At 27.3% G+C, this 20002-nt stretch overlaps 3 protein-coding genes across 3 annotated transcripts in view; all 3 read right to left on the minus strand.

The window, feature by feature from the left end:
• The window catches only part of LOC100575244 (CCR4-NOT transcription complex subunit 11), a 4226-nt gene extending 3396 nt beyond the window's left edge, over positions 1-830 (minus strand). The window contains exons 1-3 of the mRNA XM_029485141.1: positions 535-830; positions 359-482; positions 81-290 (exon numbers count right to left, since the gene is read on the minus strand). Coding sequence (XP_029341001.1) covers positions 81-290; positions 359-482; positions 535-830 — 630 coding nt within the window. The remainder of the gene's footprint in view (positions 1-80; positions 291-358; positions 483-534) is intronic.
• LOC115033625 (CCR4-NOT transcription complex subunit 11-like) lies at positions 822-1859 on the minus strand. The gene is made up of 3 exons (XM_029486480.1): positions 1829-1859; positions 1655-1746; positions 822-1015 (listed from the first exon to the last, which is right to left on the minus strand). Exons 1-3 carry the CDS (start codon positions 1831-1833, stop codon positions 837-839), a joined length of 276 nt encoding a protein of 91 aa, XP_029342340.1. The 5' UTR covers positions 1834-1859; the 3' UTR covers positions 822-836.
• A 2604-nt stretch (positions 1860-4463) lies between these two features.
• Positions 4464-5751, minus strand: LOC100575685 (CCR4-NOT transcription complex subunit 11-like). The gene is made up of 4 exons (XM_029486485.1): positions 5541-5751; positions 5323-5462; positions 5096-5261; positions 4464-4685 (listed from the first exon to the last, which is right to left on the minus strand). The coding sequence occupies exons 1-4, from the start codon at positions 5739-5741 to the stop codon at positions 4482-4484; spliced, it is 711 nt and encodes a 236-aa protein (XP_029342345.1). The 5' UTR covers positions 5742-5751; the 3' UTR covers positions 4464-4481.
• Between the last annotated feature and the right edge of the window lie 14251 nt (positions 5752-20002).

Consider the following 20002-nt stretch of genomic DNA (forward strand, 5'->3'; position numbering starts at 1 on the left):
AACTTAAAAATTAAATTACAAAAAAATACATTATTATTATTAGTCATAATCATTGAAAAATTGTGTGTAACTTGGCTTACTTTACAAGGCGTAAGACCTATATTATAAACTAGTTTTGGATCATTTACAAGTTCAGCTAAAATATGCTGTTGTTGCTGTAAGATTAATGGTGTTTTGAGAGCTTTAGTCATAAGTTCTCGTGCTTCGGTTGCAGCACTAGTAGATACACACATTGTTTTATCATACATGATCTGATGATTTGATCTAATACTCATATTCATCCAAACCATCTATGAAGATATTCAAATAGAGTAATAACAAAAATAATTTAATTTTTAATTTATTATTTAATTCTTACTTCTTCTTTGCACACATACAGTGGTGGTACAAGTCGCATCATTTCTGGTTTAAAATTGTGCGAAACATAAGATTTTGGTCCACTAATCAACAATTCTAAAACTTGTTTTGCTCCTTCCTTTGATCTATAAAAAAAATAATATAAAAAATGCAACTGTTTAATGGTCAATGTCATACTCAGTTTTTTGAGGATCAGGTATAATAATTGGAAGAGAGCTTTTTGCGGTTCGTGGAAGATTTTTTTGATGATCTTTTATTGTATTAAGAATTGTTACTGTATTAACTACAGGTTTACTGGGATCACTGCGTGCTGTTAATACTTGTTTAGCAGATTTTCGTAATAGCTCTTTGGAATTTTGGGACATAATTAAATTGGAAAGAAATATTTTAACTGGCATAGTTAAAACCGGCAAATCACCAACATATTCATTTCTATCAACTTTTTTATGCTGTAAATAAAATGTAGTCAACATTAATATTTATATATTGTAATTAAAATTATAGCTTACCAAGAGATGCATAAAAATAGGTGCTAAAGGATTACTTGCAATTGGTTCATTTCGGTATAGTTCATAACATAATATTATAGCAGCAAATTTTTGTGTTTGATTGAGTAAGAAATCAGAATGTTGAATCAGCATAAGTAAAGTACAGCCAACTATAGTTAATATTATACACATTTAATAAGTATTGATAAATATATAAATACGACTTTAAAATGGTACAAATGGTAAAAACTAAAAAGGAGTAGGTAACATTAAATGAGAATAAAAAAATTTTATAAGATTAATAAAATAAGACATAAATTCATGTTTATTATTAACTATGATAGGTAGTAATGCAAGATACTATAAAAATATTAGTAACATGAAGTCTACAAGGATAACATTAATTACATACATTTTGTATCACATTTTGATAAAAAATTAAAAACCAAAGTCTAACTTGGATTATTTTTATTTAAAATTAAAATTTATCATAGACTATTAAAGAAGAATGAAAGTTTCAATTTGTACAACATTATATTTTATTTATGATAGAAAAAATATTTTGACTCATGAAACAGTTTTTACTTTTTATTTAGTAGCAAACAATATAGTTTAGAATTATTAGCCAATTTTATTATTAAAAAATCATTTATATATTTTTTTCAGTCTCCTCCCAATCCAAATTTTGTTTGATTCTAATTAAATATACATTTTAATAACAGAAATAGTAATAAAATAATAATTAAATAACTGTTAATTTATTTATTTGTACAGAGCGAATATTATATTATGTAAGTTTAAACATTTACCTTTAAAATTATCTTCTCGTTTGAAAAATTGATGAAGTTGCGAAACTAGATATTCAAGTGTTTGATTTTCTACAGTTTCTTCACTAAGAATGCTATGAAATTAATTAGTTTATTATTATAAAACTAAATACAATGGATAAGTATAACATATTATGTTAATAAGTGTAAACATACCTCATGAGAGTAGATAGCTGGTTAACGGAAAGATACATTTTCTAGGTATAAACAGTGATATGCTAACTCAATAAAGACACTATAAATAAATTTCACAGTACAATTTTATTGTATCTTTCAACAAAAAAATTAATAAATTAGACTCTTAAATCGCAATATTTGTGTATTTATTAGTTTGAAATACTGAAATAATGTAAGATATAAATATTCGACTAATCATTTGATAAGAATTGGTTATCCATGGTTGCCAACATAAAATATAAATATTTATTATTTAGACAATATAGAAATATTCCAAAGAGAACATAGGCAAAGGGTTGAAATCCGGAAAACTGGTAAGCAAAATGATTTTGTTGTTAAAAATTATAAAATGTTCAACATTTATAGGTAAGAATTGAAAATTTAAAAGAAGTTTCCACGTTAGTAGTTTTTTCTGTTACCAAAATATCTCAAAAATATAAAACACAGTTTTTTATAGTCATTTTATGATCAAATTTGGACGAATTTACATATTAAATAACCAAGAATAACGATTTTAGTTATTACGATATAATTGTATAATACTAATTCAACTTACCGACTACTGTATTAATAATAAGTTATAACAATATAAATATATAATATAAAATATTCACACAGACAAACCGTCACCGCTAAGAATTGTTTTTTGTATACAATGATATTATATTATTGAATTCAACTTAAATACCATCCATTATATATTGACCCAGTTCATCAGTCATAATTTGAGGGAGGGGGGCTAAAATAAAAGCCTTACTTTGATAATGTTGAATAAGCTTAAAACAAAATATAGGAAATGTTTGGGGGCTTAGACCCCAAAAGCCTCCCTATTTGAGCCTATTCCTAAATAACTTACTTACCAATACCATTAATTTTAAAATCAATGCCTATACATTCAACATTGATAAAACGTCAAACAATAGAACTATAATATAGAGTAGTTAATAATTAATAAATATACAGAATTTCACGTTTCAGAAACTGTTTGGTCAAATCCGCAAGACGAGGATCCAGACGAAGGCGTACGAGAACTTGTCGACATCGTATTGCGCAAAATGGATTGTGACAACGATGCAAAACTTTCTTTTGAAGATTTTTCAACGTCTGTCAACAAACAATCGTTATTGCTTAAAGCTTTTGGACAATGTTTACCATCTAGAGAAATTTCTGAGAGCTTTTTAAACTCTATTAGCAGTGTGCAGTAAACATTCAATATGATTTCAACAACTAACTAACAAGATTGATGTAATTATTTAGAAATTTTGTTTGGTCACACCCTATTATTATCAGGAATTTTTAAGATTTATGATCAAAACAATCCTATAATTGGTATTACTTATTGGTTTATTACTTACTATTGAAATAGACCAAGATACATACAATTATAAAAATATGTACAAGTATGAAGTTTACAATTAAAATGTTTTAAATAAGTAGTGTAATAAACAGTTTTTTTTTAATAGTGATTAAAACATGTCTTCTACATTTTTAGTCGCTAAGGAAATGAAATAAATTTTCCTAGTGAAAGTGTTACCAAAAAAATAAAAGATGATATTCCTATTATCTCTAAACTTACATTGTATTTATTCATTTTATCAAATATGTTAAATAATTATATATTTATTTGAAGATAATATACTCCATTCATTTTTAAATGTATTTTAAGTTTTTCTGTACTTACAATTTAAACATGCTTAACAAAAAAATATATACATATAAAATATAAAAGATACTAATTATGATAAAATACGTTATTTGTTTTTATTAAATAATGTATATACCTATGTTAAACAAATCTAAAGAAGTAAACATTTTTTTTTTCTATATTCTATTATTAAAATCAATATCTTTTATCGCAAAATGTAAAATCGAATAATTTTACTACTACTACTGAATACTATAAGTTAATAAATTAAAATGACTCAACTTAAATAAATAGTTTTTAAATTATATTTTTTACTATTATTTTTAATTTCGGTAATCCTGGCAGATTTATGTATTACAATTCTTCATAATTATGAAACGGTACAATAATAATGAAAACCTTTTTCTTTGATTTATTAAAGATAATTTTCCTTAATCTATAATATGAATAAATGATTACATACATCAGTTGTTTATTGTTGATTATGAAAATATTTCGGCCCATGGAAACGTCTAATTTCTTAGTGCAATTAAATGTATATTGTTATTAAAATGTTTTATTTATAATTTATATATTTAGATACGAAATAAATTATCTATCAGAAGAAATTTTTAGATTACAAGTATTTGAATTTGGTAGTGCTGTTTAGTTTTGACCAATAAAATATCAAATTATACTATTGATTAAACTGAATTTGAAATATTTTTACAAGCAAAAAAGTTTGCTATTCATTTTTATAATATTTTTCATTCATAATATATAATAATATAACTAATACAATGTTTAAATGTACGATTTAAAGTCATATTAATTTATATATATTAAAAAAAATTAACCATTATGAACTAGCAAAAGTATAAATATAAAACATATAAGAAATTATTACACTTTTATTTCCACTTTACAGTTTCACATATCATAAAAGTTAATATTAATAGTAAATCTCTATTAGATGTCATTTTAATTTGATTGAAGAACTCATTAACACTATTTTTCCTTTGGAACTATTTTGTCTTTATCCTTATCTTTAGAAGCAGCAATTGTACTAGGTGTCATACCAGCGGCAGCAGCTATATTACCAATACTGCAAGTATCTCCTGTTTCTAGTAGTTCTAAAAAACGAAACAGAGCTGATGCTTCTCGAATTTCAATAAAATCAATACAAAAGGCTTGAACTTCAATAAATAATTCCTATAAGAAATATAATTAATTTGTAAAGATTGTTAACTAATATAAAAATTATATTCTTAAATTGTATTAGTTCAGTTAAAAGTTGAAATTGTATTACAACCATGGATATATAAAAAAAACTAGATAGCCGTCTCCTTCTTATCATTGACTTCGCCTGCTATTTACAAAGCAGTCTGTGTTTACAAAATAATATTATCCCATTATATGTATATATAAGTATACATGTTTATGAATGTATGTAAAATAAATGTAAACGTTGCCTGAATTATATATGGCGACTGACTTCAACATTGGTCACTGTAGTATGAAGACGGTTTTCTAGTTGTTATATACATGTATGATAACAACCTTGTAAATTAATAAAATAAAGTTAACAGTTAAAAATCATGATTCATAAAAAAAATTGTTACCTGAACATTTATTATTTTATTTCTAATGAGAGATTGCAAGAAAACACACACTAAACGAACTAATCGGTTTTGCATATATTGATCTTTAATAGTTTCACATGAAACAATACAATTTGATATGTATAGATGTACAAATTCAGTTGGAAGTTCTACAGTAGTAGTTAATCTATTAAATAACACATAAACTTATTAAAAAGTAATATTGATTAATGATGATGATGACATACCGAATAACTACTTCCAATGAGTGTAAAGACATTTCCATATAGATTAAGACGGAGAAGTAATCAGTTATGGAATGTGACTGCATTAGTTTTAGTAATACTTCAATAGCTATCAAAGGATTATTTTCAACTAAATCTGGCAACTTAAAAATTAAATTACAAAAAAATACATTATTATTATTAGTCATAATCATTGATAAATTGTGTGTAACTTGGCTTACTTTACAAGGCGTAAGTCCTATATTATAAACTAATATTGGATCATTTCCAAGTTCAGCTAAAAGATGCTGTTGTTGCTGTAAGGTTAATGGTTGTTTGAGAGCTTTAGTCATAAGTTCTCGTGCTTCGGTTGCAGCACTAGTAGATACACACATTGTTTTATCATACATGATCTGATGATTTGATCTACTACTTATGTTCATTCAAACAATCTATAATATATTCAATTAGAGTAATAACAAAAATAATTTAATTTTTAATTTATTATTTAATTCTTACTTCTTCTTGGCACACACTCAGTGGTGGTACAAGTCACATCATTTCTGGTTTAAAATCGTGCGAAAAATATGATTCTGGTCCACTAATCAACAATTCTAAAACATGTTTTGCTCCTTCCTTTGGTCTATAAAATAACATTCGACTAATTTGATAAGAATTGATTATCCATTGTTGCCAACATAAACTATAAATATTTATTATTTAGATAATATAAAAATATTCCAAAGAGAACATAGACAAATGGTTGAAATCCGGAAAACTGGGAAGAAAAATGATTTTGTTGTTAAAAATTATAAAATGTTCAACATTTATAGGTAAGGATTGAAAATGTAAAACAAGTTTCCACGTAAGTAGTTTAGGAACAATTCTAGTTAAGCAACCTATCGATTTTTAAGGTTTTTTTTTTGCAAAATGTGTGTCTTGGGGTGCTTAATAAGAATGTAAAAGAAAAAAGGTCGGACGGACTTAGTTTTGACGTTATCACTGAAAAACTTCAAAAAATAGATTTTTTTCAAAATGCGAATTTTTTTCAAAAAAATACTTAGAATTGATTTTTTTCGAAATTTTTTTTATCAAAATGTGTGGTTTTTTACGCACAATACATTGGTGTGATCAGAACTTACCTCGCGTAATTACTTCTGATGTTTTTGCACGTAAACAATGAAAAATAGCATTTTCAAAATTAATCCAAAATTTCTTTGAAAACGTGTTAACAATCAATATTTTTAATATTTTTATTTTTTTTACTACATACAGTTCCAGATGAAAAAGTTTTTAGTGAAGTCAGAAATAGTTTATCTCACTTAGTTTCAGTGTTAGAGATATTAAAGGTTTCCTAATTTATGACGTTTCGCAAAAATCTTGCGAAAATCTGCGGGCAGACGGATGACCTAACAAGTAATTTTAACCTTGTTAATTAAAGTAACACATTTCTAGTGGCTCTCGTCGTCTATCGGCTCCGGTCGCCACACTCAAGGGACCTCCCTTCGTCTATCGGCTCCGGTCGCCTAGTACTCCGGTACTTACTACCATCAATTATAACGAACATTTTTTTAAAATTATTTTTATTTATCAACGTTATAAATTATTAATTAATAATACCTAACTTAAAAATAAATTAAAATAGGTATTGATTTATAAAATATAATATAATTCATAAAAGTTATAAAAAAAAATTGTCTCAAAACAAGCACAGTTATTTTCTAAGGGAAGGAAGGTCGTGCATATTTCAAAATAGGCGTGCAAATTCATGAGAATTACGTGCTAAATCTCTGTATACCTAGTTTGTTTATAGATTTTCCTTGGGGGGGGGGGAGCTGGCAAAACGTATGTCAAAGTAACGCCGTTACAGGAACGCGTTACTTCTGTTACGTTACTACCCAACACTGCATCCATTATACAGTGACCTACTTGTAACCTACTGTACAGCAGAGTGACATCCACTTACCCACCTTTTTTCTTTTTTTTTCATTATCTTTCACTATAACAGTATTTTTGCTCAACAATATTAAATTTAGGTACATTATATAATAATATATACATTTGTTAATAAAAATGATTAGATACCTAGTTGTTTTTTTCATTTTTGTTAGGTATACCGTGTGCCTGCGAAAACTAGTTACACTCTATAACTAAGATACGAAAGTTACTTAGTACTCTATACATATTTATTATAATTCTGTCTGCAGAAGATTGATTATCCAATAGTCTAGATACATATCCAGCAAACAGAGTTCAAAAATACGTATAGGGTACTTACTGATTATTATGGATAATTTAATTACACGAGTGTATACTATGTATTGGCGGACACATGGTATATTAAGTTTACAATCATTATAAAAATATAATTATGAAAAATAATTGTAGATAAAAAAAGTTTATTGAAAATGTTTTATTATGGAACGGAATAGAAGTTCTAATAGATACAAAAACCTCAAGTTCAGTGGTAAATTTAAAAAAAAAAAGAAAGTGTCGATGTGTTGCAATGAGTTAAATGGGATTAGTGTTTTTTTTTTTTTTTGACTAGGATTTAACAAGATGTGTTAACAATGATTTATTATATATGGATATGTTCAGCGTATGGTTTTATTTTAATTGTTAACCCACTGACAATTTGAGAATAACAAAAGCTGTTAAAAAAAGTGGGCTTCAGCCACCTGGATACGCACCAGGTTACACCCTCTGCGTCAAATGTCTGAATACGCCTGTATGTCCTTAGTAGGATATAAAGTATAATAATACTCTGAAACTTGGTGCAATTAATACATTTTATTATGAACATAATTATACCTATAAATTATCGATATTTATCATTAAAAAAATAACTATTGTTATACCTAGGTAGTGACAAAGCCTTAATCCAGTTTTTAAACATCGTAAAATACACGCGTTATTGAAAATACATAGTAGTAATATATTCTTATCAATAACTATAGTCTTTGAGTACATATAATATACTTAAAAATTCCAAAAACCAGAGTTTTAATAAATCCTTGACTAGCATTCAAATTGGGTGAGCATGCAATAAGTATACGATAAGTTCTCAGATTATTTATAACAAAACCTATAGCTATAAATGCTTAAAGAGTGCGTCGAAGACAAGACATTTAGGTAAACGTATAGCCACGTACAGTGGCAGTATTCAAGTAAAATTATTCAAATACTTTTTTAAGTATTGAATAACTTTTTAAATACTTTCAGCATGAAGTATTTTGAATGGTATTTTAAATACTTTTTGGTATTGAATACTTTGGTTTTTTATTTCAAACATTTTTTTATTCGAAATAATTGGTTGGAAAAATATTATTGTCAACTATACCTAATAATGGAATAATAATTTTATTTAATATTCTGTATTATATTTCTGTGTTCGCCGAAACCCAAAGGTTTGTGAAAACCAGATTTCTAAAAAAAGTTATTGAATATTGAATAACAATATTCCCTTTAAAACTATTAGATAACTATTAGATTACCTACCTACTACCTGGGGTATTATATTACGATGATTAGAAACCCACTTTAAAATCAAAAGTATTTGAGTAGTATCTTAAATACTTCAAAAAAAATGTATTTGAGTATTTACTATGGTATACTATATTTTTGAATTCTCTGTGAATTATTTTTCATGCATGAGTGTTTATAATAAACCCGATAAATAGTTGGTAAATAAAACGAAATTACCATGATGTTTGTGATAAAGAGGTTTATCCAAATATTCATGAACTCTTGAAAATATTTTGTACTTTGCCTATATCAACTGCTATACACCTGAACGATGTTTTTCAAGTTTTTATTAAGTATTAAGTCTTACCTAATAAATAGTATGACAGAAGTAAATATTTTATCAATTTTTCTATCTAATATTGAATACCTAATTGCTATAAATTAAATAGTAATTATTACATACATTGTTTATTATAACCTACTTAGACACTTAGACACTATGTTTTACGATCATTGTTTAAATGTTACCAGTCGAATTCCGCGGTTTAACATTAGTTTAACCATTGTAATGCGGACCCTTATAGAGGACGCTACACCCGCGTGTGTTGTTTTTTTTTGTTAAAGATAGACAAACTTATGAATGATCTTGCATTACATTTGACACGGCTACGGCAGTGGTGGCGGTAGGCCGGTAATTATTTCGTGTCTGGTGTAGGATGGGTGACGAGAACGAAGGTAAACACCGGTTTCGAATGAATCACTAATGCCGGACGGCGTTTATTATTATAATCGTTAAATACAAAATAGATAGACCCGTGGTCGTGTGTAGGTTATTTTACGATCAGCGTTTTTAGGCGTGGTAAGTAAGTACCAGAAAAAGTGAATACTGGTCAGACTGTTACGATGGTCGGTAAACGAGAGAGATGTCGCCGGCGGCCGGTACTCGTCCAGCGCGACTTGCCTTCCCGTTCCACCTTTCCCTTGCGGTGTGTTGGGAGAGTTGGCGATGTCCCGCTCGTAGCCCGTGGTGGCGGTTTGTGAAGTGCAGATAGGTAGCTACGACGCCTGTACTTTGTACTGGTCGTCGGTTGCGTACCGTATCACATTTTAAAATCTTAGATTTAAAAAGAAAATTTTTTATGACTTTCTAACTCAAAATAATTTGCTAATTTTCGTGATTCTTACGTATTTTGTCAATAATTGAACTTCTTTAAATGGTTATAAATAAAAATTGTGACTATGGATTTTTAATTTTTTTCGTCTGCCTTTGAAACAATATACTATGTGCCTTCTATTAATTTTTCTTGTTTCTTTAACCAACAAATAAAATTGTATTGATATTTATAGAAAAAAAACTAAAAATAATGGAAATTAAAAAGTAAAGAGTAAAGAGCTCAAAATAGGTAAGTCAAAATATTTAGAAAATTTTATGATATATAGAAAATGCTAATATAAACATTCATTCAAAATTTCATGTACCTACGGTCATTTCTTTAAGAGTTGCACCAAAAACCAAAATCAATTTTCTTGAAAACAGATTTTGCGTAAAAATTTCCGTTTTTTCTTAATTGTTGTTTCGTTTTTCACAGCGCTTTTGAAAACTACTGGGAAAACTACTTTTGACCCACCCCCCCCCCCCCCCAAGTACCAACTAGATTCACTTTCCTATCAGAAAAGGTACTGTTGAAGAAAATCTAAGCATTTTACTGTCCTAAAAGGTGATGACAGACACAAAAATAAAAATATTAAATTTTAAAATTTTAAAAATAAAAAATAAAAACAAAAAAAAACACACATCATTGTAAAATCAATACATTCATCGTTCCACTCAGAATCTAAAAAACACACATCATTATAAAATCAATACATTCACCGTTTCACTCAGAATTTAAAATAAAATGAGAAGTTTAACTACTCTATTTTACAAAATTCGTGTTCTAAATAAAATAGCTATAAGACAAGTATATATGGAATTATGTAATTGAGTGTTAACATGTTATAACTATAGGTACACACTTGTATACTGTGTTTAATCCAATATATAAAATAATGTAGCCGTAGGTACCTATCTAAAATAAAAAAAAAATTAAAAAAATAGGTTTAAAAATACCATAATAATGCCGCTATATTATATCGTCGCTCAGCGCACAAATATGGTGTCCTGTCATTTCGGTAGAGACTTGTTTGCGCACATATTCACATATTTTTAAAATTTACGACGACTCGTTTGCACAATGAAAATCAGCTTTTAGGTACAGTTTTGGGTGTACATGGTGTCTTAAACTGCCAAACACGTTCAATATTATTTATATCAATGATCATCCGTTAATAAATATTGAAGTACCTTCAATACAGCCAATACACCGTCAATAATATTCTTAATGTCGAATATCGAATAATAATATTGATCGTGTATGGGTCGCTGTATCAGACAGGAGTAAGACCGTATAGTCTTAAAGCCCAAGAACAACAAACGGAGCTGAAAACTTTCACATGTACTTCAATAGTCTATTTTATACGCTCCCACCCTCACATTCATCAAATCATTCAAATACTCATGGAAATTCAAGTCGACACTGATTTAAAAATATATTCTTTAAAAAAAATTAAGAAAATACCCGTAGAACAGAAATATTAAAAGAACAACATTTTTTGAAAAAAATATATTCAGATTACAAATCTACATATTTTAATTATTATTATTATTAATTAATTATTTAAAAATATGATGATCTTACTTCATTTTGTAAAACTAGATATACTAAATATATAAGTTATTCTTTTGCGTTCCAAGGCAAGAAGATCACCCGGAGGAGTTCCCGCCAGGAATAAGGCTGCCTCAGCCGAGACTGTGCGGTACGCCCTCGTGACTCTGAGAGCCGCAATCCTCTGTGCCCGGATCATAAGGTTTCGACAGATATTTTTATATGTGTATATAAAATGTACCTATTATTTAGTTTTTTTAGTATCATTAAGATGATATCATCATGATATGCATAATGTTTACAGAGTATTATATGATTTATGAACAAATAGATTTAAATTAAATAAATTTACTAGTTATATAATAATTGGAAATGTATTTAGATAAATTGCCAACAGTGTAGTATCATTAATTATATTTTCAACGAATACTTGAATCTAGGTGTGTGCGTTTTTTTTTTGTCTTAGATTAATGTTGAATTGCTAGTTATTTCCTTATTTTGAATAGGTTTTCCAGCAAAACAAATTGAACCACTCTTGCCATTGGTATGTATATTGTCTATTCTACAGCATTCAATATGGTTCTTAATGTTGTATGTATCTGTGGAATTTAAACCGGTTTCTTGGAAAAAATTAGTTGAGATTGCAAAAGAAAGTTATCCGCATAAATATGATCTTCATATTTTTTTTAATGACCTTATATTATGTGACATAAATGAGTGTCGCATGTTGTCTTTCATAATTCTAGAAAACCGTGGATTTGGTCAAGCCCGGATCTAGACATTTAGAGGCCCAGGGGCCAAAGTTTTAAATGAGGCCTCTGTACGAAAAAAAAATTAATAATATTATAATGTGTTCTGGGGTGAAGTAACCAGCCAACGTCATATGAAAGTATACCAAAAATGATGAAGAAATACCCTTTCAAAATTGGGTCTAACATTTTTATTTTTTAAATTATGGGCAATTAACTTTTTTTTTATCAAAACCATACAAATCAAGCATTTGTTTATGTATCTTCAAAAGATTTCTACATTTTGATGTAATTTTTTTTATTTTAAAGCTATTTAATTGTCCTATCAACACTCCGACGTACGTAATTGAAATAGAAATGCGCTAATTATTTTTATTAAATTAAAAAAGTAGAAAAAAGTTAGCAAAAATTAACATTTTTTAAAGAAAATCATGTATTATTCCAAATAATTTATTACTTAGTATGTGTTTTTTGTTTTTTGTATTATTCTACTGAATTATACTGAATAATCAATAATAGGTACCTATAGAATACTTTGAAAGTTAGGTTTTCATAATATATTCCTGTTAATCGTCACAACTTAGTTTTCCTAGATTTGATCGGTTAATTGGTCGTCAATCGTTTAATTTTATACTATTCAGTAAATTTTAGTTGTCATAATACAAAAAACAAAAACTCATAGTTAATAATAAATTATTTGGAATAATGCACAATTTCCTTTTAAAAATACTAATTTTTACCAAATTTTTTCTCTGTTTTTAATTTAATAAAATTAATTAGCACATTTCTGGTTTCTTTGCGTTTATCAGTTGATACTTTGATAGGCAATTAAAAAGCTTTAAAATGAAAATAAAATTACATCAAAATGTTGAAAAGTTTTTAAGATACCTACATAAACAAATGCATTTGTGATACGCACTGTTTTGATAAAAAAAGTTAATTGCCCATAACTAAAAAAATAAAAAAAGTTATATTCAATCTTTAAAGAGTATTTCTTCATTATTTTTGGTATATACTTTCATATGACGTTGGCTGGTTACTTCACGATAGATAGATATTAGGTATATAGCAATAAATAATGAATAATGTATCACTTCATTTATAAATTATAATTTATAAGCTTTTTTCCTAGCTAAATAATCATCAATTTTTTTTTAGATGATTTTTTGCAATGTTATATAGACTATAACGAAAAAAGTAATGCACAAAGTATAATTTAAAAGAATATGTTGGGGCTTGAGCCCCCTAAACATTTTTTCTGTTTGCGTCACTGGTCCTCAATTAAACATTTTAAGTGAATTAAGGACCTATTAGTTTGTTCATGAAAAAAAACAAAATTTTTTCAAAAATGTAATTAGGTATAATAACTGTAGTTGTAAGTACCATAATAATACAATATGATTCCTTGAAACAGTTATAACGTTTAAATTGAACGAAAACGACATAAAAACGAAATTTGCAATGGTCAAATGCTCAGAGTTTTGATAAGTAGTAATAATCGGAGTTTCAATTAAACGACAGTGCGCGGAGCTCTCAAGATTTTATTACGAAAAATTCATCTGGACTACGATATTAATTCTGGCGGCTTAATTATTCACTCTGGGTGTAGACAGTGGCGGTGATTTCTGAAGAGCTGCGGAAAAAAGCAGCACACGAAAAAAACAAATATATTTATACACATATAGAAGTGAGAGAAAAGGTAACGCAGTGAGGAAAAATGGTCGTTTGACAATGAACGTTATATTAAAGGTGTTAAATGAACTTTTTTCTTGAATAATTCATGACTTTTGATTTTTTTTAATGGGAGAATCCTTTTGATTAAATTTTGGAGATCTTGTTGAAATCAAACTTAAAGCTCATTGGCTGAAAAAAATAAGTTTTTACTTTAAAAATAAACAATACTATATCTACACAATAATATCCACAGTTTGGTAATTTGAATAGGTACTAATTTTAATCCTATATTATAATATATTATTATATAATACAATTTTAATTAATTATTCACACACACATGACCGGTGGCGCCGAATTCAGTAAAATAAGGTGTTTCAATTCTAACCAAAGCTTAAAAATTCATCTTCCAAAAACGGAAGAAAATATTTAAAACACCAAATCACAAAAAAAAAAACCGATCACAATCTACAAAAATTGTATTAAATAATTTAATTTTAGATTCTGAGTGGCACGATGAATGTATTGATTTTACAATAATGATGTGTGTTTTTTTTTATTATTATTATTTATTTTTGTGTCTGTCATCATGATTTGTAGCAGTAAAATTGATTCGATTTTCTTCAACATTAAAAATTAAAATCGATTTTGTCGAAAACCGATCTTGCGTAAAAATTACTATTTTTCCTTAATATTTGTTTTGTTATTCCCTGCGCTTTTTAAAATTTTAAATGTTGACCTCCCAAATGCACTAACTATATCAATGTACATCACATATCAATGTAGATTTAATACACTAATTTAAAATTAAAAACAAGGAGATAAGAAATATTGAGTTATTGAGTTTGTAAAAATAATAAGTTATTTATAAATTTTAATATACCTATGACATAATAAATTAATTTTTTTTTACACGACTATTTATTGACTTGACTATTAAGTAATTTATATATTATTAATAACATTCATACAAAAACGATTATCCTATTATGAGGCATTATTATTATATAACATGTATGTCCACTATAATATGAGTTTTAGAGTGTCTGAGTGTTTAAATATTATTGTTATGTTTATTTATTAAGTTATATTTTTTTTATTTCATATATTAGGTATATTATGACTATATTATAAATTACCCTATGTTGGATAAATATTATGAGCTTTGTAATTGTTTATGATTAACATTGAATTATAATGTATGTTACGTTCTATTAGTGATATCTATAGATTCTACATTATATTTGATTCTTAAATTCTTAGTTGATAATCTTTCTTGTTTTGTGTTCATGTTTAATTGGAATAAATTTTAAAAAAAAATTTTCGGAATTTTTTTCATTTTTTCTTTGATTCTAATGAATATTTAAAAAAGTAACTATAGATTGATAATTATTAGATGCATTATTTTTTAACTTAAATAATGAATGTTTAATGTGCTATTTATTGATAGATTCTAGAACATATTTTTAAAATAAAACTATTAATTTTTAGTAATAAATAATTTACATTTAGTTTTTATGATGTTTCCTATAATTAATCGAATATTACATCATTTGCATATTCCAACAAGTCTTATTACAAATAAATTATATTGATTTAAGTTCTAAGTGCATATTTTAATATACCTATTTGTATTTCAAGTACATTTTTTTAAAAAATGTCTTTTTTTATTTTTGACACAACTACCATGTTTGTATGCAATAATAATAATAATGGCCATTTATGTTTTATTTATTACTTGTCTTACCTTTAACTTCCTTTAAAATTCTCCAAATAGATTTTATTCATTACCAGCTCCATTTGTCTTTTTTAATTTCATTTGTTGTAAATAATTAGGAAAATTAAAATTGTAAAGATTTGTTATTTTAATTTAAAAGTGATAACTACCACCATCTCAACAACCAGAGCGTGATCAGCTTGCTAAATATATAACTTGCTATTCCATATTGAAAAATCTGTTCAAACGCACCGGCGGTACCTCCGCTAAGTTGAGCGGAGACGGTGAGTGCAGTTTTATTTCTCCATGGACACACTCTGTTCGACTTAATTAACTAGGGTCTTCGTCTTACAAATGTACAGCATATCAAAAACTGTGGGACAATCATACTCCCTTTGTTTTTATAGTAGAATTACTAAAATTCCACAACACATAGGGTAGAACTTTATCTGTATCGTAGTGTTTTTATTATTTAGATAACATAAGCACATTTTAAGTTATCAGTTTGATAATATTAGGTTTTTTTTGTTTTTTTTTCCTTTTAATTAATACAATTTATTGTTTAGTGCCATCAAAAAAAATTAAAACACTACGAAACAGATAAAGTTCTTCCGTATGCGTTGTGGAATTTTGGTAATTCTACTACAAATACAGAGGTACTATAGTTGCGTCCCGCGCTACACACAGTTTTTACTGTTGTAAGACGGAGACAACACATGTCTTAAAGTCTTAAATGCTTATAAAAGTAAACATGCCTTCCTATGTATATCTTTAATATTTTTGAACTGCTAATATAACACATTATGAGGAACGTTGTATACATTTTCAAGATTTTCAACCCAACGAAGATATCTATTAAAAATTTCAAATGTCTATAATATTAAAAACAAGTCAAAATATTTTGAAAATTGTATCATATATGGAAAATGATAAATACACATTTGAAAATGTGAAAATGTCAAGTCTATGGTTATTCGTATTTGAATTACAACAAAAAAAGATATCGTTCGATGAGAATTCGTTAATTTTCGACTGAAAATCCATTGTTGAAGAAATTTAAACTTTAAATGTTTATAAAAAATGAATTTGACTATTCAGAGTAAATTTTTTTTGTTTTGTTTAGGGCAGAAAAACTTATGAGCAGAGCTCAGATTATATAGCATTTGCTAATTGTATAATAATGCAGATAAAAATAGCAGTGAGCTATCCATTTTTTTTATTCACTAGAAACTCCAAATATGAGAAATTATACTGCTATTCTTTGCTTATTTTAAGTATTTTAGATTTGTGTTATTTTTCAAGTTTTGGTATGTTTTACTATTATGTACAATAAAATGATTTATTTTGTATATTCATAAATCTTGTTTATGTAGAATGAAAAATAGAAGAAACAATTTATCATTATGTGATTTATAAGAAAAATACACTCATTTACTTTTTATATTATTATATATTTGTAAGTAGCCCGGCATATATTGGCCTATCGAACAGTAAACAATTATGACACCTTATCGGTTGCATTTATATACTTTTGTTAAGAATATTCCGTTATACGTATTTCAGCATCAGTCAGTTCTCCATGCAAATAATTATTTAATAAATATAAGTTTTTTTTTAATTGTTAACAGAAGAAAAATGTTCTTATTTTTAGCGCTATTAAATCTGATCCCTGATGTACTTTTTAATAACTTAATATGCCAGAAATATTATTTATTTATAAAAATAATGAATATTTTGAGATATCTATGACCTTATTGCATTAATAATTTTATTATATACCTAACTATTTATATTAACATACTTTTTTAATAATATAATATAATTACTGATCATAATAATATTATGAAATTCTGAGCAGAGCAATGAAGACAATGACTTTGCAATAATGTATGATTATTTTCTTTTATGTGTCTTTATACACAATAAATAATTGAAATAATGTTTCAATTTTCAACTTCAATATCTTTTTTAGTGGGGAGTTGAAACTAGTTGGTAATATAAAGAATATGTCAGTGGTTTTTAAAATCGACGAGAAAAACAAACAAATTAAATATAATAATGGGTGTCAGAGTAATTTAAAATATGAAGTGTACAATTAATAGAAAATTACAATAATATTGTAAGGTTAATTTACAGCACAAAATATTAAGCGAAATTCTTAAAAATAAATAAAAAACTAAAATAGAAAAAAGAAAATATTCAAATTGGTTTTCATAGGTGATAAATTTAATGACAATAAAAGCTCACAAATCTAAAATTTTCGAAAAATGTGCCAATTTGTACAATAACTACAAAAAAATGTCCAATAGTTAATATAAAAAATCATGTAAAAATATAAAATATGACTTAAAAAACAAAAAAAAAAAAGCTAAAAATACCTAAAATTACAAAATAAAATAATTCTGAATCAAATGAGCATGAAACGAATTCTTAGCCAAGATATTATTTTATAGGATAATTAAGTATTATGAGATTAGGTACTTAAATTATAAATAAAAATATTACCAAGCAACAGGTAACCTAATTACCCACACAAATATCTATGAATTTCATCTACCAAAACTAATATTATTAACATTGAAGTGTAGCTTGTATGTAGCTATTAATATACCAACATGTTTGCTAATTTTATACTAGGAAGGCCAAGTTGAAATCCAAGAAAAAACGGTCATTTTCCTGTAAGATCTCTGTAATAACTGACATTGGTGCTTCACTATCTGAATATATGAATCTAATGAATTTATATTAGTTTAAAATATTATACACTGTCATGTTTTTAATTGAAAAACCACAAGTGAATAATATTTTAAACTATGAATAAAGACAACATAATATAATGATCCACATAAATTTACGAACAGACTGTTGACAATCAACAGCAAAAACAAAATATATATTTTAATAAGTACATAACATTTGGAGGGCATGGTTGACGTGTTGTTTCCATCTTACACATTTATGACATACCAAATTTTCATTTTCCAGTTTCAATAATAGTTTGCTGTCAGTTTTGATATTAGAGTGAATTGCAGATCTATTATCTATAAACGTGATAATATAACTAGTAACTAATAATAAAATCACGGACTATTATTTTCAAGTTAAGTTTATACCAGTGTATTTAGCCCCGTTATCTAGTACCTATTTATATGCTACTTTTACCCACCATACAACAACGCCGGATGATGATGATCCACTGATAGCGTTAAGACTCAAAGCAATCCACACAGAGTGTCTCAATGGTATTTCAGTTGTAGTCGCCGACACATGGAACGGACTATGGTTCCAGGTTCCAGTACTCCAGTCCGCAGTAACGTACTTATTTGATTCCAGTGAAGTGAACTACCTAGCAACGATAAAGAAAATTGTATTATTATTAAACATTAGACATTGGAAATTCATTGGTGAGTATACGAGTCACAGGTTTTGAGTACCTAATGTGAACGTGCAAAGACTCCGGCGACTGGCGGGCGAGGTGAACGTACAACATCTACACGAACACACTTTCGTTTGAGATCTGACTCTTGCGTCGGAAGGTCTACGCTACGTTAGGACAGAATGAACAAAATAATACAATGTTTCACGATCATGACGCGGTTGGGTCGAAAGTTGTTTGTCGTGTAGGTACCATTCGAAAAGGTGCGTGACGTGGCGCAACAGGTTATTGCGTAATATCGACGACTGTCGAACGACATAACGAGTGCGGTGAGCAAAGATAACGAATAATCATAATAAAATTTGTTACTTTAGCAAGCGAATAACGTAATCGTAATCGTCACGGAACGAGTCGTCGGGCTTAGGCGTCATGAGAGGGGACGCGAGATATAGTCGCAAGAAACATAAAAATATAATTGTCACAGAAGTCACAGGTACACAGTAACTAGGTACCTTGGTACCTACCTATCATGACTAACTATCATAACTATCTTAGTTCATGGTACCTACCAGTGGCGTATTTACGGGGGGGGGGATATGGGGGATAGATCCCCCCCTTGACCTTTTTTTTTTGTAAAATTAAGTTTACTTATTTTCTGTATTTCTCAATATGATACTACTTTTAAGTTTTAAGTAGGTACCTATATCTGTTTTCTAAATGTTCTAGTCGTGGTAATTTGTCCACTTTGATATAGGTACTCTACGTCACTAGTCGTTCGTGGCATAAATACGGAAAATAAAAACATAGGTATATCTTTATGGTGGTATGGTATACTATATTTTTGAATTCTCTGCGAATTATTTTTCAAGCATAAATATATAATAAACCCGATAAATAGTCGGTAAATAAAACAAAATTACCATTAAGACTGTAGATTTACCATAGGGCATGGGTTTATTTTTAGTGACTGAAAACATTTATTCACCTCTGGGTTACATGCTTTAGATGTTTGTGATAA

The sequence above is a fragment of the Acyrthosiphon pisum genome, chromosome X (genome assembly GCF_005508785.2).
Source record: "Acyrthosiphon pisum isolate AL4f chromosome X, pea_aphid_22Mar2018_4r6ur, whole genome shotgun sequence".
NCBI lineage: Eukaryota > Metazoa > Arthropoda > Insecta > Hemiptera > Aphididae > Acyrthosiphon > Acyrthosiphon pisum.